General features: G+C 56.9%; 2 protein-coding genes across 4 annotated transcripts; both read left to right on the plus strand.

Annotated features, from left to right (window-relative positions):
• The first annotated feature begins 1,481 nt into the window (after positions 1-1,481).
• On the plus strand, positions 1,482-4,541 carry KCNJ14 (potassium inwardly rectifying channel subfamily J member 14). The gene is made up of 2 exons (XM_069457966.1): positions 1,482-2,189; positions 3,863-4,541. Exons 1-2 carry the CDS (start codon positions 1,482-1,484, stop codon positions 4,457-4,459), a joined length of 1,305 nt encoding a protein of 434 aa, XP_069314067.1. The 3' UTR covers positions 4,460-4,541.
• Positions 4,542-8,091: 3,550 nt separating this feature from the next.
• Positions 8,092-16,080, plus strand: CYTH2 (cytohesin 2). Of its 3 annotated transcripts, XM_069458429.1 has the most exons (13): positions 8,092-8,263; positions 9,068-9,215; positions 9,324-9,390; positions 10,443-10,561; positions 11,314-11,394; positions 11,882-11,994; positions 12,150-12,298; positions 12,808-12,919; positions 13,883-13,885; positions 15,154-15,230; positions 15,391-15,462; positions 15,546-15,700; positions 15,844-16,080. In XM_069458429.1, exons 1-13 carry the CDS (start codon positions 8,245-8,247, stop codon positions 15,929-15,931), a joined length of 1,203 nt encoding a protein of 400 aa, XP_069314530.1. In that variant the 5' UTR covers positions 8,092-8,244; the 3' UTR covers positions 15,932-16,080. The 3 variants fall into 3 exon arrangements, with proteins under 3 accessions (XP_069314530.1, XP_069314527.1, XP_069314528.1); XM_069458426.1 differs by lacking the exon at positions 13,883-13,885; XM_069458427.1 differs by lacking the exon at positions 13,883-13,885 and having other exon boundaries at positions 8,092-8,254; positions 12,808-12,920; positions 15,152-15,230.
• The last annotated feature ends 1,490 nt before the right edge of the window (positions 16,081-17,570 follow it).

The raw sequence follows: 17,570 nt of genomic DNA on the forward strand, positions 1-17,570 counted from the left end.
ATTAATTTTAGATCATTCTCATCACCCCAGAAAGAAACCCCCTGTCCCAGCTATCCCTTCCCAATCACCCCATTTCCCCAGCCCTAGGCAACCACTAGTCTACTTTCTCAATGTATACATTTGCCTGTTCTGGACATTTCATATAAATGGAGTATACAGTAGGTGCTCTTTTGTGACTGGCATCTTTCACTCAGCATCATGTTTTCAGGGTTTATCTATGTTGCTGCATCTATCGATACTTCATTTCTCTTTACTGTCAAATAGTGCGCATTGGTTGAACATACCACATTTTATTTATCCATTCACCAGTTGATGGATATTTGGGTTTCCACCCTTTGGCTATTGTAAGGAATGTTGCTATGAACATTTGTGTAACAGTTTTTATGAGGACATTTGTTTTCATTTCGCTTGGGTTCATATGTAGGAGTGGAATTGCTGGGTGACACGGTCACTCTGTGTCTAACCATTTCAGTAACTGCCACACGGGTCTCCACAGCAGCTGCAATTCTACATTCCCACCAGCAGTGGTGGGTGCCAATTTCTCCACATTTTCACCAAGGCTTATTGTCATTTGTCTGTTTATTATCACCATCCTAAGTGGGTGTAAAGTAGTATCTCATTGTGGTTTTGATTTGCATTTCCCTGATGGCTAATGATGTTAAGTATCTATTAATGTGCTTTTTGGCCATTTGTGTGCCTTCTTTGGAGAAATGTCTATACCAGGTCCTTTGCCCACTTTTAAAGTGGGTTGTCTTTTTATTATTGAGTTGCAAGGCCTCCTTATTTATCGTAGATGCAAGTTCCTTATCGGATCTATGGTTTGCAACTACAGTATTTTCTCCCGTTGGTCGTTGTCTTTTCACTTTCTTCATAGTGTCCTTTGAAGCACAACAGTCTTTCGCTTTTGATGAAATTCAATTTATCTACCCTTTTTTCCTTTGTTGCTTTCTGAGCCTGTTTTCCAACCATAGCTGACCTCAGAGCCCGGGCTCCTCTCTCCATGCTGACTCCATGCTGAGAAGCAGTTACACTTTTCGCGGTTATGAGCATGGACTCTGGAGCAGGCCTGCCAGCCTTCCAATCCCAGTTTACTTAGCTGTGATCTTAGGTGACATCTTACCTCATGGGCTTGCTCTGAGGCTCAAATATGTAAATTCATGTAAAGTGCTTACAACAGTGTCTAAACTGTATAAACAGTATAATTTATATAACAAATTATACATCTAATACAATTTAGTATTGTTTTTGTCATTGCAACACAAATAAGTATCTCCTACAGTATTATTGCCGTTGATACTTATGCTTCCAACTTGGAAGGTGAGCATAGTTGACAGAGGAGGCCACTGAGGCCCTCAGAGAGCATGCCTAGCCCACCAGCCCCGCCATTCATGGCACCCCTGACATTCATGCCCGTTTCTTGTCCCAGCAGGTTGGGGGCGCCCGCCCCCCACTAGGCCAAGTGGAGGGGGTCCCTCCGCCCAATGGGCCTGGCCAGGGCCCTACGCCGCCTGAGCGGCGTCCTGGAGTCTGGGGACAGCCGGGCCGGCGATGAGGAGGAGGCCGGGCCGGGGCTCTGCCGCAACGGGTGGGCGCCGGCGTTGACGCCGGTGGGCCGGCGCCGCGGACGCTTCGTCAAGAAGGACGGGCACTGCAACGTGCGCTTCGTGAACCTGGGCGGCCAGGGCGCGCGCTACCTGAGCGACCTGTTCACCACGTGCGTGGACGTGCGCTGGCGCTGGATGTGCCTGCTCTTCTCCTGCTCCTTCCTCGCCTCCTGGCTGCTCTTCGGCCTGGCCTTCTGGCTCATCGCCTCGCTGCACGGCGACCTGGCCGCCCCGCCGCCGCCCGCGCCCTGCTTCTCCCAGGTGGCCAGCTTCCTGGCCGCCTTCCTCTTCGCGCTGGAGACGCAGACGTCCATCGGCTACGGCGTGCGCAGCGTCACCGAGGAGTGCCCGGCCGCCGTGGCCGCCGTGGTGCTGCAGTGCATCGCCGGCTGCGTGCTCGACGCCTTCGTGGTGGGCGCCGTCATGGCCAAGATGGCCAAGCCCAAGAAGCGCAACGAGACTCTAGTCTTCAGCGAGAACGCGGTCGTGGCGCTGCGCGACCACCGCCTCTGCCTCATGTGGCGCGTGGGCAACCTGCGCCGCAGCCACCTGGTCGAGGCCCACGTGCGGGCGCAGCTGCTGCAGGTGCAGTGGGGAGGATGGCAGGGGCCCTGGGGCATGTGGGAGACGCGGGCCTGGGGTAGCAGCCCGGGGGTGGGCGCAGGTGCAGACTGCGGGTGAGGCCTGAGCACTTGCAGGAGATGGAAGCCCAAGAGACAGGTCTGGACTTGAGACATAAGGAGCTTCCCGCGGCTTGATGGGCCCCCTATGGGATTGTGGTGAATCTAGACCTGAGAGGGCCGCGCCTGGCCTGAACATGCTCTGGACTACAATCCCCAGGGGCCTTTGGGTCATGAGAAGTACCCAAAACGGGGTGGTCTGAGGAGATGCAGTTTTGCCGGTGGTTGGGTCTGTGTGACCCTTCCATGGCTCAGGTTTGCAATTCTCAGCAGACACTGTGGCACAGACGGTGGCCTAGGACTTGAGGCCAGGCCCCTATGGGATTGTGGGAAATGTAGTCCTGACCATGGGGTGCGCTCACACCTGCAGAGCTGTGGAACACAATCCTCCAGGCCTCTAGGCACAAGGTCCTGCAGCTTCTGTGGGAGACTTCCATCCCCCAGCCCCCAGTGGCCCAGTCTGTCCCACCAGCCTCCTGCCATCTGGGAACAGAGTGGGGGTTGGGAAACCATCTTGAATTGTAGCGTCTCAGCAACCAAACAAACTACACCTCCCATCAGCCCCTGGGGAAGCAGCTCCCCTTAGTGTTCCTAGTACTGTAGTCAAATTGCTCAGACATCTCTGTTCTCAACAAACTCTGGAGCAGCAGCTGCCCTTGCCCAAGTACAGACACTTAAGAACTCTGGGCTGAGGTTGGACTTCAGGGAGAGGGAGGATGGGGGATGGTGAGAACTACAACTTCCAGCAGCTTCTGGGCTTCCTCTACATGGGGCTCCCAGAAACAGTTGCAAGAGCATAGATGCCCACCTTCCACCTCTGTCTCCTGCCTGACTGAGACACCGGGATTCATGACCAGGAGGGACACTGCTTCTTGCAGAAGTCTGTGGGGCAGTGACTTGGCCTGGGGGGTGGGTATGGAGCCAGTGGGTAGGTGGGGCAAAACCAATGCCACCCCCTCAAAACACACACGCACACGCGCACACACGCACACGCGCGCGCGCACACACACACACACACGCACACACAGTGGACTGGAGGGGCTTATATTTGGTGTGGAGATAGCTCAGGGGCTAGCCTGAGGCTGTGGTGGAGTACAGGGTGTTGGACCTAGATTGTCCTTTTTCCTCCTTTTTGTCATCCTGGTTTATCTTTCTCTGGCCATATATTGAAAGCCATTTTTCTGTCCCTCTCCTCTTTCTTCAATTCCTTCTGTTGTCTCTCTGTCTTGCTGTTTTCTGTGGCTCTATGCCAATATCTGTCTGTCTGTCTGTCTCTCTCTCTCTCCTTCTCCCTTCTGGGTTTGTATCCCCCAAACCTCTCTGGGACTCTGTCCCTCCCTTTCTCTGGACCTTCATCCTCCCCTCCCTGGGTCTCTGGCTCCTCTCCCTCTGGGTCTCTGTGCCCTCCCTGTGTCTCTGTCTCCCTGTCTCTCTGGATCCCGGTTTTCACCCCGCCCCTCTCCACTGCCAATCTTTCCTCTCCTTTCCCTGCATGTCGATTCCTTTCTCTCACTCTCTCTGTCTGCTCATCTCTGTGCTCCCTGCTCTCTGTCTTCGGCTCCTTGCCTTTTGCTGCAGCCCCGAGTGACCCCAGAAGGTGAGTACATCCCCCTGGACCACCAGGATGTGGACGTGGGCTTTGATGGAGGTACCGATCGCATCTTCCTTGTGTCTCCCATCACCATCGTGCATGAGATCGACTCTTCCAGTCCTCTGTATGAGTTAGGACGTGCTGAGCTGGCCCGAGCAGACTTCGAGCTGGTGGTCATTCTCGAGGGAATGGTTGAAGCCACCGCCATGACCACACAGTGTCGCTCATCCTACCTCCCTGGTGAGTTGCTCTGGGGCCATCGTTTTGAGCCAGTCCTCTTCCAGCGTGGCTCCCAGTATGAAGTCGACTACCGCCACTTCCATCGCACTTATGAGGTCCCAGGGACACCTGTCTGCAGCGCCAAGGAGCTGGATGAACGGGCAGAGCGGGCTTCCCAGAGCCCCAAGTCTAGCTTCCCTGGCTCTCTGGCCGCATTTTGTTATGAGAATGAACTTGCACTGAGCTGCTGCCAGGAGGAAGATGAGGAAGAGGAGGCCAAGGAGGGGAATGGGATGGAGACAGAAGATGGGGCCGCCAGCCCCCGAGTTCTCACACCAACCCTGGCGCTGACCCTGCCCCCGTGATGCAAGCTGATGACCCCTTCCCTGTTTATGCGCCCTCCCAGAGGTAGCAAGATGGAGAGATGGAGCCCTCTCCTGGGATGGGGGCAGGTGTTTCCCAAGACCAACAAGCCTGCTGGGTAAATGATCAGCTGGTGAGCTTCTGCCATGCCTGGTGGACTCACCATGGACAGACTGGACCTTAATTCCTCTGCTTCTGTGCTTCTTCCTGAGACCCCCTCATGAGCCCAATTCCTGAGTTTCACCAGAGCTGAGGGATCCAGAATTCTGGACCACCCAAGAGGCAAAGACTGGTGGTTCTAGATTCCTCTACATGGTTGGTCCTGTGTTGTTGAGCAGGATCAGAAATCAATGGTATAGACCACCTCCGGGGGAGGAAGTCAGCAGTTCTTTAACAGTATCAGAGATCAAGAGTTTGTAGGTCTGGATTCACCTAAGATTCAAGGGCTATTGCTTCTCGATTCAGCCAACCAAGTAGCAAATCATTTGTTCTAGACCACCTAAAGAGGGAAGGTTGTGGAATGCTCCCAAATATTCAAGACCATCTTGATTGACCAAAGACAAGGAATGGTGACTGACTGCAAGTCAAGAAAAGACCTGCGGTTCCAGAAAGCCCAATAGTTGAGATTCTGTGAGTCTAGGTTGACCACAGAGACAAGCACTGGTGATTCTAGAACAGGTTTTATCTAGAAAGTTGAATTACTCCAGAAACTAGAGTTATGTTTCTAGAATGCACAAAACAATGGTGAGTTTGTGGCTTAAGACAGCTAAAGTGACAGACCAGGAGTTCTTTATATTAGATAACTCCAACTTCTGGTTGTAGAGCATCCAGCTGAGGGGAATGAGCAGTGCTTCTGAATGATCCACAGAGTGGTGGTTTTCTTTTAAGTGCCATTCTAGAATGTCCAAAAGGAATCAGGATTCTGTGGCCCTAGCTTAATCACAGAGTCAAGGAAGGAGTGGCGATTCTAGATGTCTGAGATTTGCTGGTTCCAGTTTGCCCAATGGAGGTGAGAATCATGATTCTAGATGACTTCTTGTGCTACTGTAATGCCAAAAGGAATTAAGGCTCCAGGAATCCAGAGTTTTCTATTACCAAAGCCTGGACATTCTAGTTACCTCCAGGTAGACTGTTCAGCAGTTCTAGGAGGTGAACCCAGAACTTGATGAGCAGCATTTCTGGGCTGACCTAGAAGGTGAGGGTTCAGGGGAGACCCTGTAGGTCACAGGGCTAATTAGTGGGCAATGGAAGGGGGAGGCCCAAGGCTGGTGAGTCTAGAGTGTTCTGGAATCTTACACCTAGTGATGTGTGTCTATTTCCTAAAGATGTTATATTATACATATGTGTATTATATATATATAATATAAATACAGATATCTATCTATTTTTTTCCTCTGGTTCCTACAGCAGGGTTAGAAATGGAGCTCCAGCTGTTTGGAATGACATCCTTTTCAAGGATCAAGGAAGCTTTGCTCTAAATCCCAACTTTGCCCCAAGTTACTGTGTGACTTTGGGCCAATCACTGTCCTCTTTACTTCACTTTCCCCATCCGTAAAAATGGGGCACTGGAACTTGGATCTCTCCATGCGCCTTCCCAGTGGGATGATTCCTCACGCCACTGAGGGTGGGGTGGGGCTGCAGGTCTTGGGGATTTCCCAGCTTTCCCTGCTCTGGATCACACGACCTTCCAGGGGCTGCTGGGGTGGAAGATGCTCTTGGAGGCTGGCTCTGAACTTGGGTGTCTGAATCACAGGGCAAGGGTAGCAAGGGCTGTGGCTAACAGCCATGGTCACCTCCTCCCTGGTCTAGCTTGGGGATCTGGGGTAGGAGGAGGTAGCCTTATACACCAGGGATCATCCCACTGTGGGAAAGTGGGTGTTTTAGGGGGATACCTGTCCCCCAGATTAAAGAACTGGGACCCCTGATGGCTGTGTCTGTGTGTTTCTCAGGTATGGGTCTTTGGGCCTGGCCCCCTGCCCATATTGCCATCTACCTAAGTGCCCAGTAGGCTGGAAGCCAGCTGGAGAAGGAGCCAGTGCCAGGGAGGAAGATGTGATCTCACCCCTGTATTTGGACCAAGGGCAGGCACTGCCATTGCCCATCAGCCTGCCCAAGTGCTGCATCAACCCAGGTCCCCCCTCTGGCGTCTCCATCTCCCTTTATCCTTCAGAATCCCCATGTAATAACCGGATGGGATTAATTAGCTGGCTGCTGTCCCAGCTCAGAGTGTCTGCGGTAGGGACTGGGACAATGGAAACACAGGGCTGAGGAAGTGTGTTAAGTTGGAGATGAAAGAGCAGGAAGGGGGTTCTGTTTGGAAGGAGAGGGGTGGGGGCAGGGCTGGCACAGCCTCGGTCTCCATGGGGGAGGGCAGGACCTGGGCCACTCATAAAGGTCAGTGAAGGGATTAGGAGGCTCTGTGTCTAATCCAACAGCTTAACCAGGTCCTGGCCCCGAATCCATCCCCACCTGCCCAGCTCAGGGACAGCGAATGAGGACGAGGCCCAGACATCACTTTAGCCCCCATTATGGCCTGCCTTTTTAAGGGGGTTCCCCACTTCTCCATTCTGACCAGGCCCAGAATCCCCTTTCCTTGCAAGTAATGGAAAAGAGGCTGGGGAAGGGGAGAGGCCTCAGATGTGGGACTTTGAAAGGAGGGAGGAGTTAAAGAAAGGCTACAGTATGAGAGGACAGGGGAACATGAAGTGAGGGTAGCGGGAGAGGAGGGGGAATCAGAGAGGTGGGAGGGTGCTGAGGAAAAGGGGGTTGTCATGGAGGAGGATGCTGGGGAAAGGGAGAAGTCTTCGGAGGAGGATGGTAACGTAAGGGGAGGAGTTAGTGGAATGAGGGAGGAGCCTGAGAAGCTGAAGGCGCCAGGAAGGCGGCGCCTGTGCTTTCACAAAATTTGGCCTTCCGCTGTTGTCCTTTTCTCCATGACAGGTACCAAATAAAACATAGCATTTAGGAGAAAGAATAGGTCTTCCGTTTCACCTTCCTTGACTCTGAAAAGGCCGAGGTGCATGGGGAGGTCATGGGAGGTGACAAGGAAAGGGTGTGGAGACAGGAGGGGGCTGAGAGAAGGGGTAAGTACCCCTAGAAGGGAAGCAAAAGAAAGGCAGCCCAAAGCTGCTCCCCGTTGCATGGCAACATCTGCGGTCAAAAGCCAGAGTCGCCGGCCTTAGGAGGTGTGGCTCGCGAAAACCACCGACGGTTGCGTCCCCGCCCCCTGGCAACAAGGCCAACAAAGTACCACCTCCTAGCAACGCATTAGTAGAGGCGGGGCTCGGTTGACCCAGTCTCATAGTGTCCAGAGCGCTTGCACAGGCGCAGTCCTTTTGCTCTACATAGCTCCACCTCCATGCAACCCCTTTCCGAGGCTTCTCATTGGAGGACAAGTCTGTCAAATGCTTTCATTTGCTTCGGAGGCGGGGCCTGTCGCCCTGCTTGCACTCCGATTGGCCCCACAGGCCGTCCACCTCCGGTCAGACCGGCCTACATCTGCTCCTTGTGCGCCTATTGGCCCTGGAGGATTATCCTGTTGTGTCGGGGGCGGAGCAGACGAAAGGGCCCACCGTGGATTGGACAGTGTCAAAAAGAGGGGCGGTCCCTACTGGCGGGGCGGTTGGGCGGCGAAGGCAGAGTCTTTTCAGCGCTGAGGACTGGCGCTGAGGAGGCGGCGGTGGCTCCCGGGGCGTTTGAGCGGGCTCACCCGAGCCCGCGGGCCAACGCGGATCCAGGCCCGACCGGCGGGACCGCCCCGGACTCCCCGCGGGCCTTCCTAGCCGCCATGGAGGACGGTGTGTATGGTAGGTCGGAGGGGCGGGGCCGGCTGGGAGCGGATAGAGCGTTTTCTCCTGAACGTTCCGCCGCGAACTTTCCCTCCCCGGGCGCGCCGCGCGCAGCCGTTAGTCCCCATCGTAGCGTCGCTTTTGTGGGGCCCTGGACGGGCTTCCGGCGGGGCCAGAGAGCGGGGCGTTCCAGGCCATTGTTTGGGCTGAGCCTGTTTCCGGTGGCGGCGGGAGGGGGCGGGATGGAGCGCTGGAGGCGAGGCCACGGCGGAACAATTCCCACTTGGAGGGGCCGGGCCCATCGCCTGCCGGGGGCGGGGAGGGGCGGGACTGGGGGGGAGGAATCTTGGGGGCTACGGAGATCCCGTCACGGCGGGGCGGGGGCCTTCAATGCCCTGCCCCACTTTCCCAACTCTTACAAGCTGTCATCAGCTTCCCCAGCCAGTTTCTTTTCATGGACCCAGGAGTCCGGACACCGAGGCCCCCAGTTACCTGGCTAGTAACGGAGTCAGAAAACCAAGGACTCACCCCCCTGCCAAGTAATGGACCCAGAAGTTCTGCCTCCTGGAGCACAGGCTCCCATTTCCTTCTCTCTCAGACTCAGGAATCCGGGCCATAAGTGCCCTCCTCCCCCAGGACTCAAGAGTCTAGGGCCCCAGCCCTTCCTCCACTGGACTGAGGAATCCAGGCCCGCAGCCCCTCTTCCACCAGACATGGGAGGCCCCATCCTCATTCTCTGCCAGCTCTGTCCTCTCCCAGATGGCAGGAGTCCAGCCTCCCAGCCCCCAGAGCTGACTTCCAAACCTTGACTCTGGCCCCCAGAACCCCCAGACCTGACCCCGGAGGAGCGGATGGAGCTGGAGAACATCCGGCGGCGGAAGCAGGAGCTGCTGGTGGAAATCCAGCGCTTGCGGGAGGAGCTCAGTGAAGCCATGAGTGAAGTGGAGGGTCTGGAGGCCAATGAGGGCAGGTGAGGGCCAGAGCTGAGAACTTGGGGGGCATGAGGCCAGCTGGGGCCAGGGATACCCAGACATTGACCCTCCGCCTCCCACCCCTACCTTGCTCTCTGCTCCTGCAGTAAGACCTTGCAGCGGAACCGGAAGATGGCAATGGGCAGGAAGAAGTTCAACATGGACCCCAAGAAGGTGCTTGGGGCCACAGGGCTGGGATCAACTGGGCAAACGTCCAGGCAGGGAGTTCTGGTACCTCCAAGTTCCAGAAGTTTGACGGTTACAGGTCTGTTCTAGGTAGACAGACTTGGTCCTAATCCCTGGATGCAGATATTGACCGTCCATTTATTCTGTGAACACTAACCAAGTGTTCCAGCCTCCTGACTTTTGCTTGTGTTGTGTCCCCTGCTTGGAAGGTCTTCTTCCCTTTTCTACTTGTATTTCTGGATACACTTCTGGTCCCAAGAGGAGGTCGAATCTGGTAGAGGTTATGGACAAAGTGACATCCCCAAAGGAGGGTTGACCAGTACCATGACAGAGGAAGGTACCAGGGCTGTGGACACCCAGAGGAGGGAGCCTGGTGGAGTCAGGGAGGGCTTCCCTGAGGAGGAGACATTCAGATCAGGCTTGAAATATGAGTTCGTGTTCACCAGGCAGAAGAAAGATGTTTGTTCAGTTTTTCACTTAACATCCGTTTTCTGAGGCCTCTCGAGGGCCTGACCCTGTGCTGGGCAGTGCTGGGACCCAGAGAAGAGTTAGACCGTACCCTGCTCTCAGGGAGCTCCTAGACACAGGTACCAAAATTCAAAGTGAAATGTAGCAGTAACGGAGAGGTCTTCATAGCACAGAGGGAGCCAGAGAGGTCTCCAATCCAGCCTTGGGCTTAGTGTTCACAGCCCTTGAGGGACTGCTCTCTGCTAATAGTTTCTCACTTTGTTCTTCTTGCCTGAAGCAATTATAGTTTGTTCAGTCATTCAACAAACATTCATTGAGCACCTGTTCCTTGTGGGACCCTGTTCTTGGTTCTGGAATTAACCAGGGAAAGGCAGAGGGAATGTGCCATGAGGTGCAAAGGCCATGAGTGGGGAGGGATGGTATTTAAGGACCTGTCAGAAGCCTGAAGATGAAACCTGGCCCTGCTCTGTTGAGGGTGGGGGTGGTTTTGGATACTGAGATTCCTGGGGAAGTTGGGGAGGGGGAGTGGCTGTCTGGCCCTCGGCACTGAGACCTGGCCTCCACTCCACCAGGGGATCCAGTTCTTGGTGGAGAATGAACTTCTGCAGAACACACCAGAGGAGATCGCCCGCTTTCTGTACAAGGGCGAGGGGCTGAACAAGACTGCCATCGGGGACTACCTGGGGGAGAGGTACGGCCCCACTCACCTCCTGCTGGGCCCTTCCCCACTGCCCCCTGCACCCAGCTCCTGCCCTCACGCTGCCAGCTCCTGGATGGACAGGGGTCTGGGGGAGCCTGGGACCACCTATGGGGCCTGGGGAATACCATCCGTATATGTCAGAACAGTGGAGAACATATCCAGAGTGTCGTGGGGGCACGAGAACCGTGGATGAATGATGGCTGTTTATGGGAACTGTGGGGACAGCTGGGAAGTGTGGGGACCACTGACAGATAATCTAGGGGGCATGGGGCTCCCCAGGGCATCTAGGAGTTGCGGGGGCCGTTTGGAAGTCTGGGGTACATGAGACTGGACATCAGATGTTTGGGGACCATCTGGACATCTGGGATCATAGGGACTTGTGGACATCTGGGGTACATGGGAACTGTGTCTGTGGATGTGTGGGGACCGTGTCTGGATATCTCGGGAGCACAGGGATCATTTGAGAGAGGTGACAGTGGGTGGCACACGTGTTTGCTGTGTTTCTTCCAACTCTACAAAGGTCAGCCAAACCAGGGTTCCCAACACATACATTCCTCCCAAGAGCATGTGCTCAGCCTCCCCACCCCAGGGCCGCGCCTGGGATGGGGCCAGGCAGGAAGGGGGCCCGCTGCAGAGGGCAGCTGCAGCGCAGAGGGGGTGGCACGGCTTCTCCAGTGCCTCACCTCCTGTCCATTCCCACTCCGTCCTCCTTCCTGTGTGTGACTTTGTCCCTGTCCTCCCAGGGAAGAGCTCAACCTGGCAGTGCTCCATGCTTTTGTGGATCTGCATGAGTTCACCGACCTCAATCTGGTGCAGGCCCTCAGGTGAGGGGGTGGGTGTTTGGAAGGGCAGGAACATACCTGTCAGTGCTTTCTTTGTTACAAGTGACCAACCCCACTCCAAACAGAAATGAGCAAAAACAGAAGCAAAAGCCAGGCTGTTGACTGCCTCATGTAAAACAAAAGTCCACGGGTAGGGCCTCCTTTAGGCATAGCTGTATCTAGGTGCCCAAGTGATGTCAGAAAGTCAACGTGCGCTGTCTTCTGTTGTACGTGCCACTGTGTTGGCATTGCTCTCTGCAGACCCTCCTTCTACATGGTAACAGAAGCCCCTGGCAACCACCAGACCTGGTTAGCAACTTTAGAAAGAAAAAGGCTATTTCCGTGTAGATCACCAGAAGTCCCCTTGCTAGTTGTTTATGGGCTGTAAGAGTGGTGAGCTATGTCACTGGCCAGTTTCTAACACGGGACGGAGGGTGGGGTGGGGGTTCTGCCAGCCCTGGCATCCACACCCAGCCCCTCGCTAACCCAGGCAGTTTCTGTGGAGCTTTCGCCTCCCTGGAGAGGCGCAGAAGATTGACCGGATGATGGAGGCCTTTGCCCAGCGATACTGCCTGTGCAACCCTGGGGTTTTCCAGTCCACAGGTGGGGCCCAGACTCCCAGGGCTGACGGTGCAGAGGGCTGCTATTGCTGGGTCTGAGGGAGGAGGGGGCTGGGATGGGGGACTCCTGGGTCCTGGGGAGGAGGGAGCTGGGGGCCCACACGCCTGGGTCATCACCACCTGACCTGTCCGGTGCAGACACGTGCTACGTGCTGTCTTTCGCCGTGATCATGCTGAACACCAGCCTTCACAATCCTAACGTCCGGGACAAGCCGGGCCTGGAGCGCTTCGTGGCCATGAACCGGGGCATCAACGAGGGCGGGGACCTGCCTGAGGAGCTGCTCAGGGTCAGGCCCCCTCTTCCCTGTGTCAGCCCTGTCCCTCTTCCCGCCACAGACAGCCCCGCCCTGTGGGTCTCCCAGTGCCTGAGCTGTCACCCCAGAGTTACTGCTGACTGGCCCCCCACGGGCTGCGTGGTCATGCCAACTCGTGCGTTTCTCTCTCTCTCTCTGCCTCCTTTGTCTCTCTGGGGGTCTGGCCCTCGGTTTCTTGGCCTGTCTGTCTCTCTTCTTGGTCTCTCGCTCTCTGATTTTTTCAGGGTCTATCTGTTTCTCCATCTGTCTGTTATTCTGAGAACTTACTGGTCCCTTCCAGCTGTCGTCCGTGTGTCTTTTCTTTCTTCTCTCCCTGAGGCTTTCTCTACTTCTCTGCCTGCCACTTTGCCCTCATCCCCAGCCTGTCCTTCTCTCTTCCCCTGTGGGTCATCGAAGCCATGATCTCACTGCCCTGTCCCCGCTGAGTAGCCCCGGGAGGGTCCCAGGGGCCTAGAATTGCTGACCTGGGCTTCACCCCTCAGAACCTCTACGACAGCATCCGAAACGAGCCCTTCAAGATTCCTGAGGACGACGGGAACGACCTGACCCACACCTTCTTCAACCCAGACCGGGAGGGCTGGCTCCTGAAGCTGGGTACGTCCCCTCCTGGCCCCGCTGGCCGCCTCTGCAGGGGGAGGTCAGCGGGCCTGGGCTCTGGACACAGCTTCTGCACATACCTGCTGTGTGACCTGAGGCAGGTGATTCGCCCTCTCTGAACCTCAGTTTCCACATCTGAAAAATGGGGCTGAAAACAAGATCAGGCTGGTATGCTGGTGTGCTGTAGTAAGTGCTCCCTGACCCTTCCCTTTACCCACAAGTGTCTACGGAGCCCTTCCTCTGTGCTGGGCGCTGATCTAGATGCAGTGAAGGCAGTGACAACCGGATCACAGGGGTGTTTTGGGGTGGGAGAGTGTTCATTCAGGATGCTGTCCATTGCAGTTAAGAGAAAATCCCGGCCAAGGGGACTGAGCCCCTGGGAACCTCCTCTCTCCCTTGGCAAGAACGCCCAGGGCCCAGGGCAGGACTGGCTCTGCTCTCCAAGACTCTTGCGTCTGCCCCTCAGTCTCTCGGCCGCGCCATCAGGCCAGCAGCACAGTGGCTGTCCCAGGTGTTACACCCTCCCCAGAACATCCCCCAGTGGCAGAAAAGAGCCTGCACAAGTGAGGAAACCTGTCGCAGATTCCCGCAGTGGCCTTCTCACCTGGGTGGATTGGCTCCTGGCTGGGGAGGGAATGATCCGGACTGGTCCAGATGAATCGGGAGTCCCGGCCGGGATAGGATGGGAGGGCGGGGCCGGGCCTCCTCGTGACACGTGGCCCCAGCAAATTCAGGGTCAGTTAGCACAGGTCATAGAGGATCATAGCGTGGCAGGGTCTTATTGTGGTGACAAGTTGTTCTCAACCCTGGCTGCACGTGGCCACCATGGCCAGGCCACAGACCCTGGAAGTCAGGATCTCAGGGGCAGGAGGGCCATCAGTCATTTTTAAAGCTCCCCAGGTGCTTCCAGTGTATAGCCAAGTTTGAGAGCCGCTGGCCTGGCACCATGCCTGGGAACAGGAGGTGCCGCCTGCATGTGAGATGTGGTTTTAGTGGAGCCGCAGTGAACGGCTGCTCCGGTGAGACAGATGTGACGAGGAATGCCAGGCTGGGGCGACCGTGGAGGTTTCCTGTGGCAGCAGGACAGCCCAGAGGAAGCTTCCAGCTCTGTGCAGGGGGCCAGGGCCAGGGTTCTCGTGGGGGTGCCAGCACAGGGCGGCTCTGGCTGCCCTCTGGGGCTCGGGGGCCGCCCACGGGGAGCTGCGCTCTCGAATCAAGGCAGCGCTTCCACAGCAGGTGCACAGGTTTCCTGGCAAACAAAACATGCAGATCGCCTTTCTTATATAGAAACACAGGAAAGGGGATTTGTCGTGGTCGCGACCACTCAGCAGTGGTGTCTACCAGACACACTGTTACTGCTGTTTCTTCCTGGGCCTGCAGGGAAGCCAGAGCCGTTTGTTCATCTTGCCACAGGAAGGTGTGGGCCCGAGTGGGTCTCTAGGCTGGACTCCAGAGAGGGCAAGAGAGTGTCCTGAGGTCACACAGCCAGTTTGTGCTGGAGCAGAGATGAGCCCCCACGCCCGCCTCAGGCCAAGGACTCGGGTTCTTGCCTTCTTCCTTGTGGGGGCGACTCCAGCATTTTCGCCCTGGCAACGGAGGGCCCTCCTGGCCCAGGACAGGTCCTGGGGGTGGACACAAAGGGGTGTTCAGATCTGTCACAGCAGGGCTCAGGGTCCTTGGCCGGCCTGGAGGGGAGAGGCTCTGGCCACTCCTCATGTGGATGTAACTGGTTTTCTTCCCTCTCTCTCCCTCCCTCCCTTCCTCCCTCTCTGCCTGTTTCTCTCTCTGACCCGCCCCTGCCCGCTGCGCATTCCTTCCCCTGCCCACCCTGTTCTGTTGCCTGCGGCTCCTGGGGGCCCCCCATTCTTCCACCTTCCCTTCCGCACCTGGTCCTGCCTGCTTTCTCGCTGTCTGCCCCAGGAGGTAGGTACACAACCCATCCTTCCCCCCAACACTAGACGGGGAGGGGACAGGGAGGAGAGGGCTGGGGGCTCGGGCTCCTGGGCCTGGGCTGACAGGCTTAGGAAGTGTGGAGCCCCAGGCTGGGGGTGCACCGATTCCTGGGGCCCAAGCGCTCCTGTCCCTGGCTTGTCTGTCTCTTCGCATGCGCTGGCTTTGTCCTAGGCCCTGAGAACCTCGCCTTTCCTGCTCTCGCTCTGCCTCCCCCCCTCCCTCCCAGAGGCCCTGTCCCCCTGTTGAGCCCGGGCCCCCTCCCGCCCCTTCCCTTTCAGGGGGCCGGGTGAAGACATGGAAGCGGCGCTGGTTTATCCTCACAGACAACTGCCTCTACTACTTTGAGTACACGACGGTGAGGGTGGACCTGGGCTGGGGTCCTGGGAGGAGGGGCTGGGGGCCTGGACTCCTGGTCCAAGGGTGGAGGGGCTGAGGGCCGGGACCCCTGGGTCTGAGGGAGGAGGGGCTGGGGTGAAGATCTGGAAGTCTGAGTTCTGTCCAACTTGCTTACTCAGGACAAGGAGCCCCGAGGAATCATCCCCCTGGAGAATCTGAGCATCCGAGAAGTAGACGACCCTCGGAAACCGGTAAGACCCTCTCTACACCCCTCCTGCCAAGGTTGGGGGACTCCCATGGCCTCAGCTTTCCCTCCTCTCTCATGTCTCCCCAGAACTGCTTTGAGCTTTACATCCCCAACAACAAGGGGCAGCTCATCAAAGCCTGCAAAACAGAGGCAGACGGCCGGGTGGTTGAGGGGAACCACATGGTGTATCGGATCTCGGCCCCCACGCAGGAGGAGAAGGATGAGTGGATCAAGTCCATCCAGTGAGCCGGAGTTCTAGAGTCTTGGGGACCCGGCCCCCTGGGCCTGAGGGAGAGGAGGCTGGGGCTGGACCCCTGGGTCTGAGGGAGGAGGGGCCAGGGCCTGGACTCCTTGGCCCTCATCCTGGGAGGCCTCCTTTCTGCAGGGCAGCTGTGAGTGTGGACCCGTTCTACGAGATGCTGGCGGCGAGAAAGAAGCGGATTTCCATCAAGAAGAAGCAGGAGCAGCCCTGACCCCCTGCCCCCAACTCCATTATTTATTAGGAGCTGCCCCGCCTGGGTGGCCGGACCCCTGGGCCTTGGGGCTGTGGATCATGGTTCCCTGTTTGGAAAAATCACCATCTCTAGCTCCTCTCTTGTTATTTGTAATTAACATGCTGTTGGTAATCTTATTAATTATTTAACCACTCGGCCTGCTGACCCCCTCATTTCCTAGGGTTCACAGAGCTGAGGTGTGGGTGGAGCCAGCCAGTGGGCCCATTCCACTTGGCAGGGGCCGGGAGCCCCCGCTGGCCAGTCGCAGAGCCAGTGCCTGCCCGGTTCTGCTCAAGGGAAGGGCGCTGCCTGAGTGCGGCCCCACGGGGCCTGTCCTAGATGGGTCAGTTCTGGTTTCACCCTGAACCCTGCGGGCGTGGAGTCAATGGAGGTTATTATGGTAGGAGACAGTGTTCAGCTGGAATTGACGATCCCAGGGGACAGGGTTTAGACTGCAGGGATCCAGGGGCCAGGTCTGGCATTCATTGTAGACGTTACTTGACAGCCATTGGGTTAGTCCCATCTTTGCTGTCCTGGGGCTCGTGTCTTTAAAAGGCAGCAAATATCTGATGGGGTTGTGAGCTGTGCCCACTGCTTTGAGGGAACCCTAGGTTATGAAGGGTGCTCACTCTGGGAGGGGTAGGGAGCTGTGTATCAGAAGGTGGCCTGGGGCCTGGGTGCAGCGAGTGCGAGGGTCTTGCTGACGGCATGTCCCTGAAGTGGGCTGGGGCAGTCACAGATGGTGCCCTGGGGTTGCGGGGTAGTGCCATTGGGCCTGGTTTCTCTGCCCCCCATGAGATCAGCCTTCTCTGGAGGACATTTAATTTCCAAGATAGGGCTGAGGACTTGCATTTTGAATGTGTCTGTTCCCAGGAATCTGACAGCCTCAGAAATGTGAGGACCATGTTTGAAAGTGCAGTCCTGGCGTGTGGGCCACCCTTGAGTCCTGGATTCGGGCCTGTGCCCCTTTGCCCTCCAGCTGGGGTATGCTGGTGTCTCCAAAGAACAGGGAGGGGCTGTGGAGCCCCGGAAGGGTGGGTTGGCGGGTCGGGAGACCTCGGGTCACTCCCGCATGCCCTCCTTTGAGCCGGGGAAACCTTCAGTAAGAGGAAATTACAACTCATGGCGGGCTTTGGGGCCAAGATGCGCCTGTCGCCACAAGGCGAGTTGTGGCCCCGGCCACTGCATTTCGGAGGTGTAGCACCGGTTGAGTACGGTGGCGGAGTGGGGAGCTTCCCGATCTCGGGCCTCTGTCCCGGCCCAGCCCTTGGCCACAGGCACCGCCGGCCTGAAGGGCCCCGCAGCGAAGTAACACCGCCACCCTGGCCTGTGGCACGGGCGTCCCGCACAAACGGAGGACCGCGGCTCCCGGCAGGCCGTGCGGCGCCGGCGGCCACAGCCGGAGAGCCCGTGTCGGGCTTCGCGGGAGTTGTAGTTCCTCGAGACTCCGCCTGGCTGGGGACAGGCCTTAGTCCCCCGCCCGCCCTTGTGGGGGTTGGGAAAGGAGCCCTGCGGGCGGATGGGAAATGGAGTTCCCAAATGAGAAAGCGGAATTCCCAAAGATTCCGGGGAAATGGAATCATCGACCCACGACGGTCCCTGGGTAAATGGCGGTCTC

This window comes from Eulemur rufifrons, chromosome 24 (genome assembly GCF_041146395.1).
Source record: "Eulemur rufifrons isolate Redbay chromosome 24, OSU_ERuf_1, whole genome shotgun sequence".
Taxonomy (NCBI): Eukaryota; Metazoa; Chordata; class Mammalia; order Primates; family Lemuridae; genus Eulemur; species Eulemur rufifrons.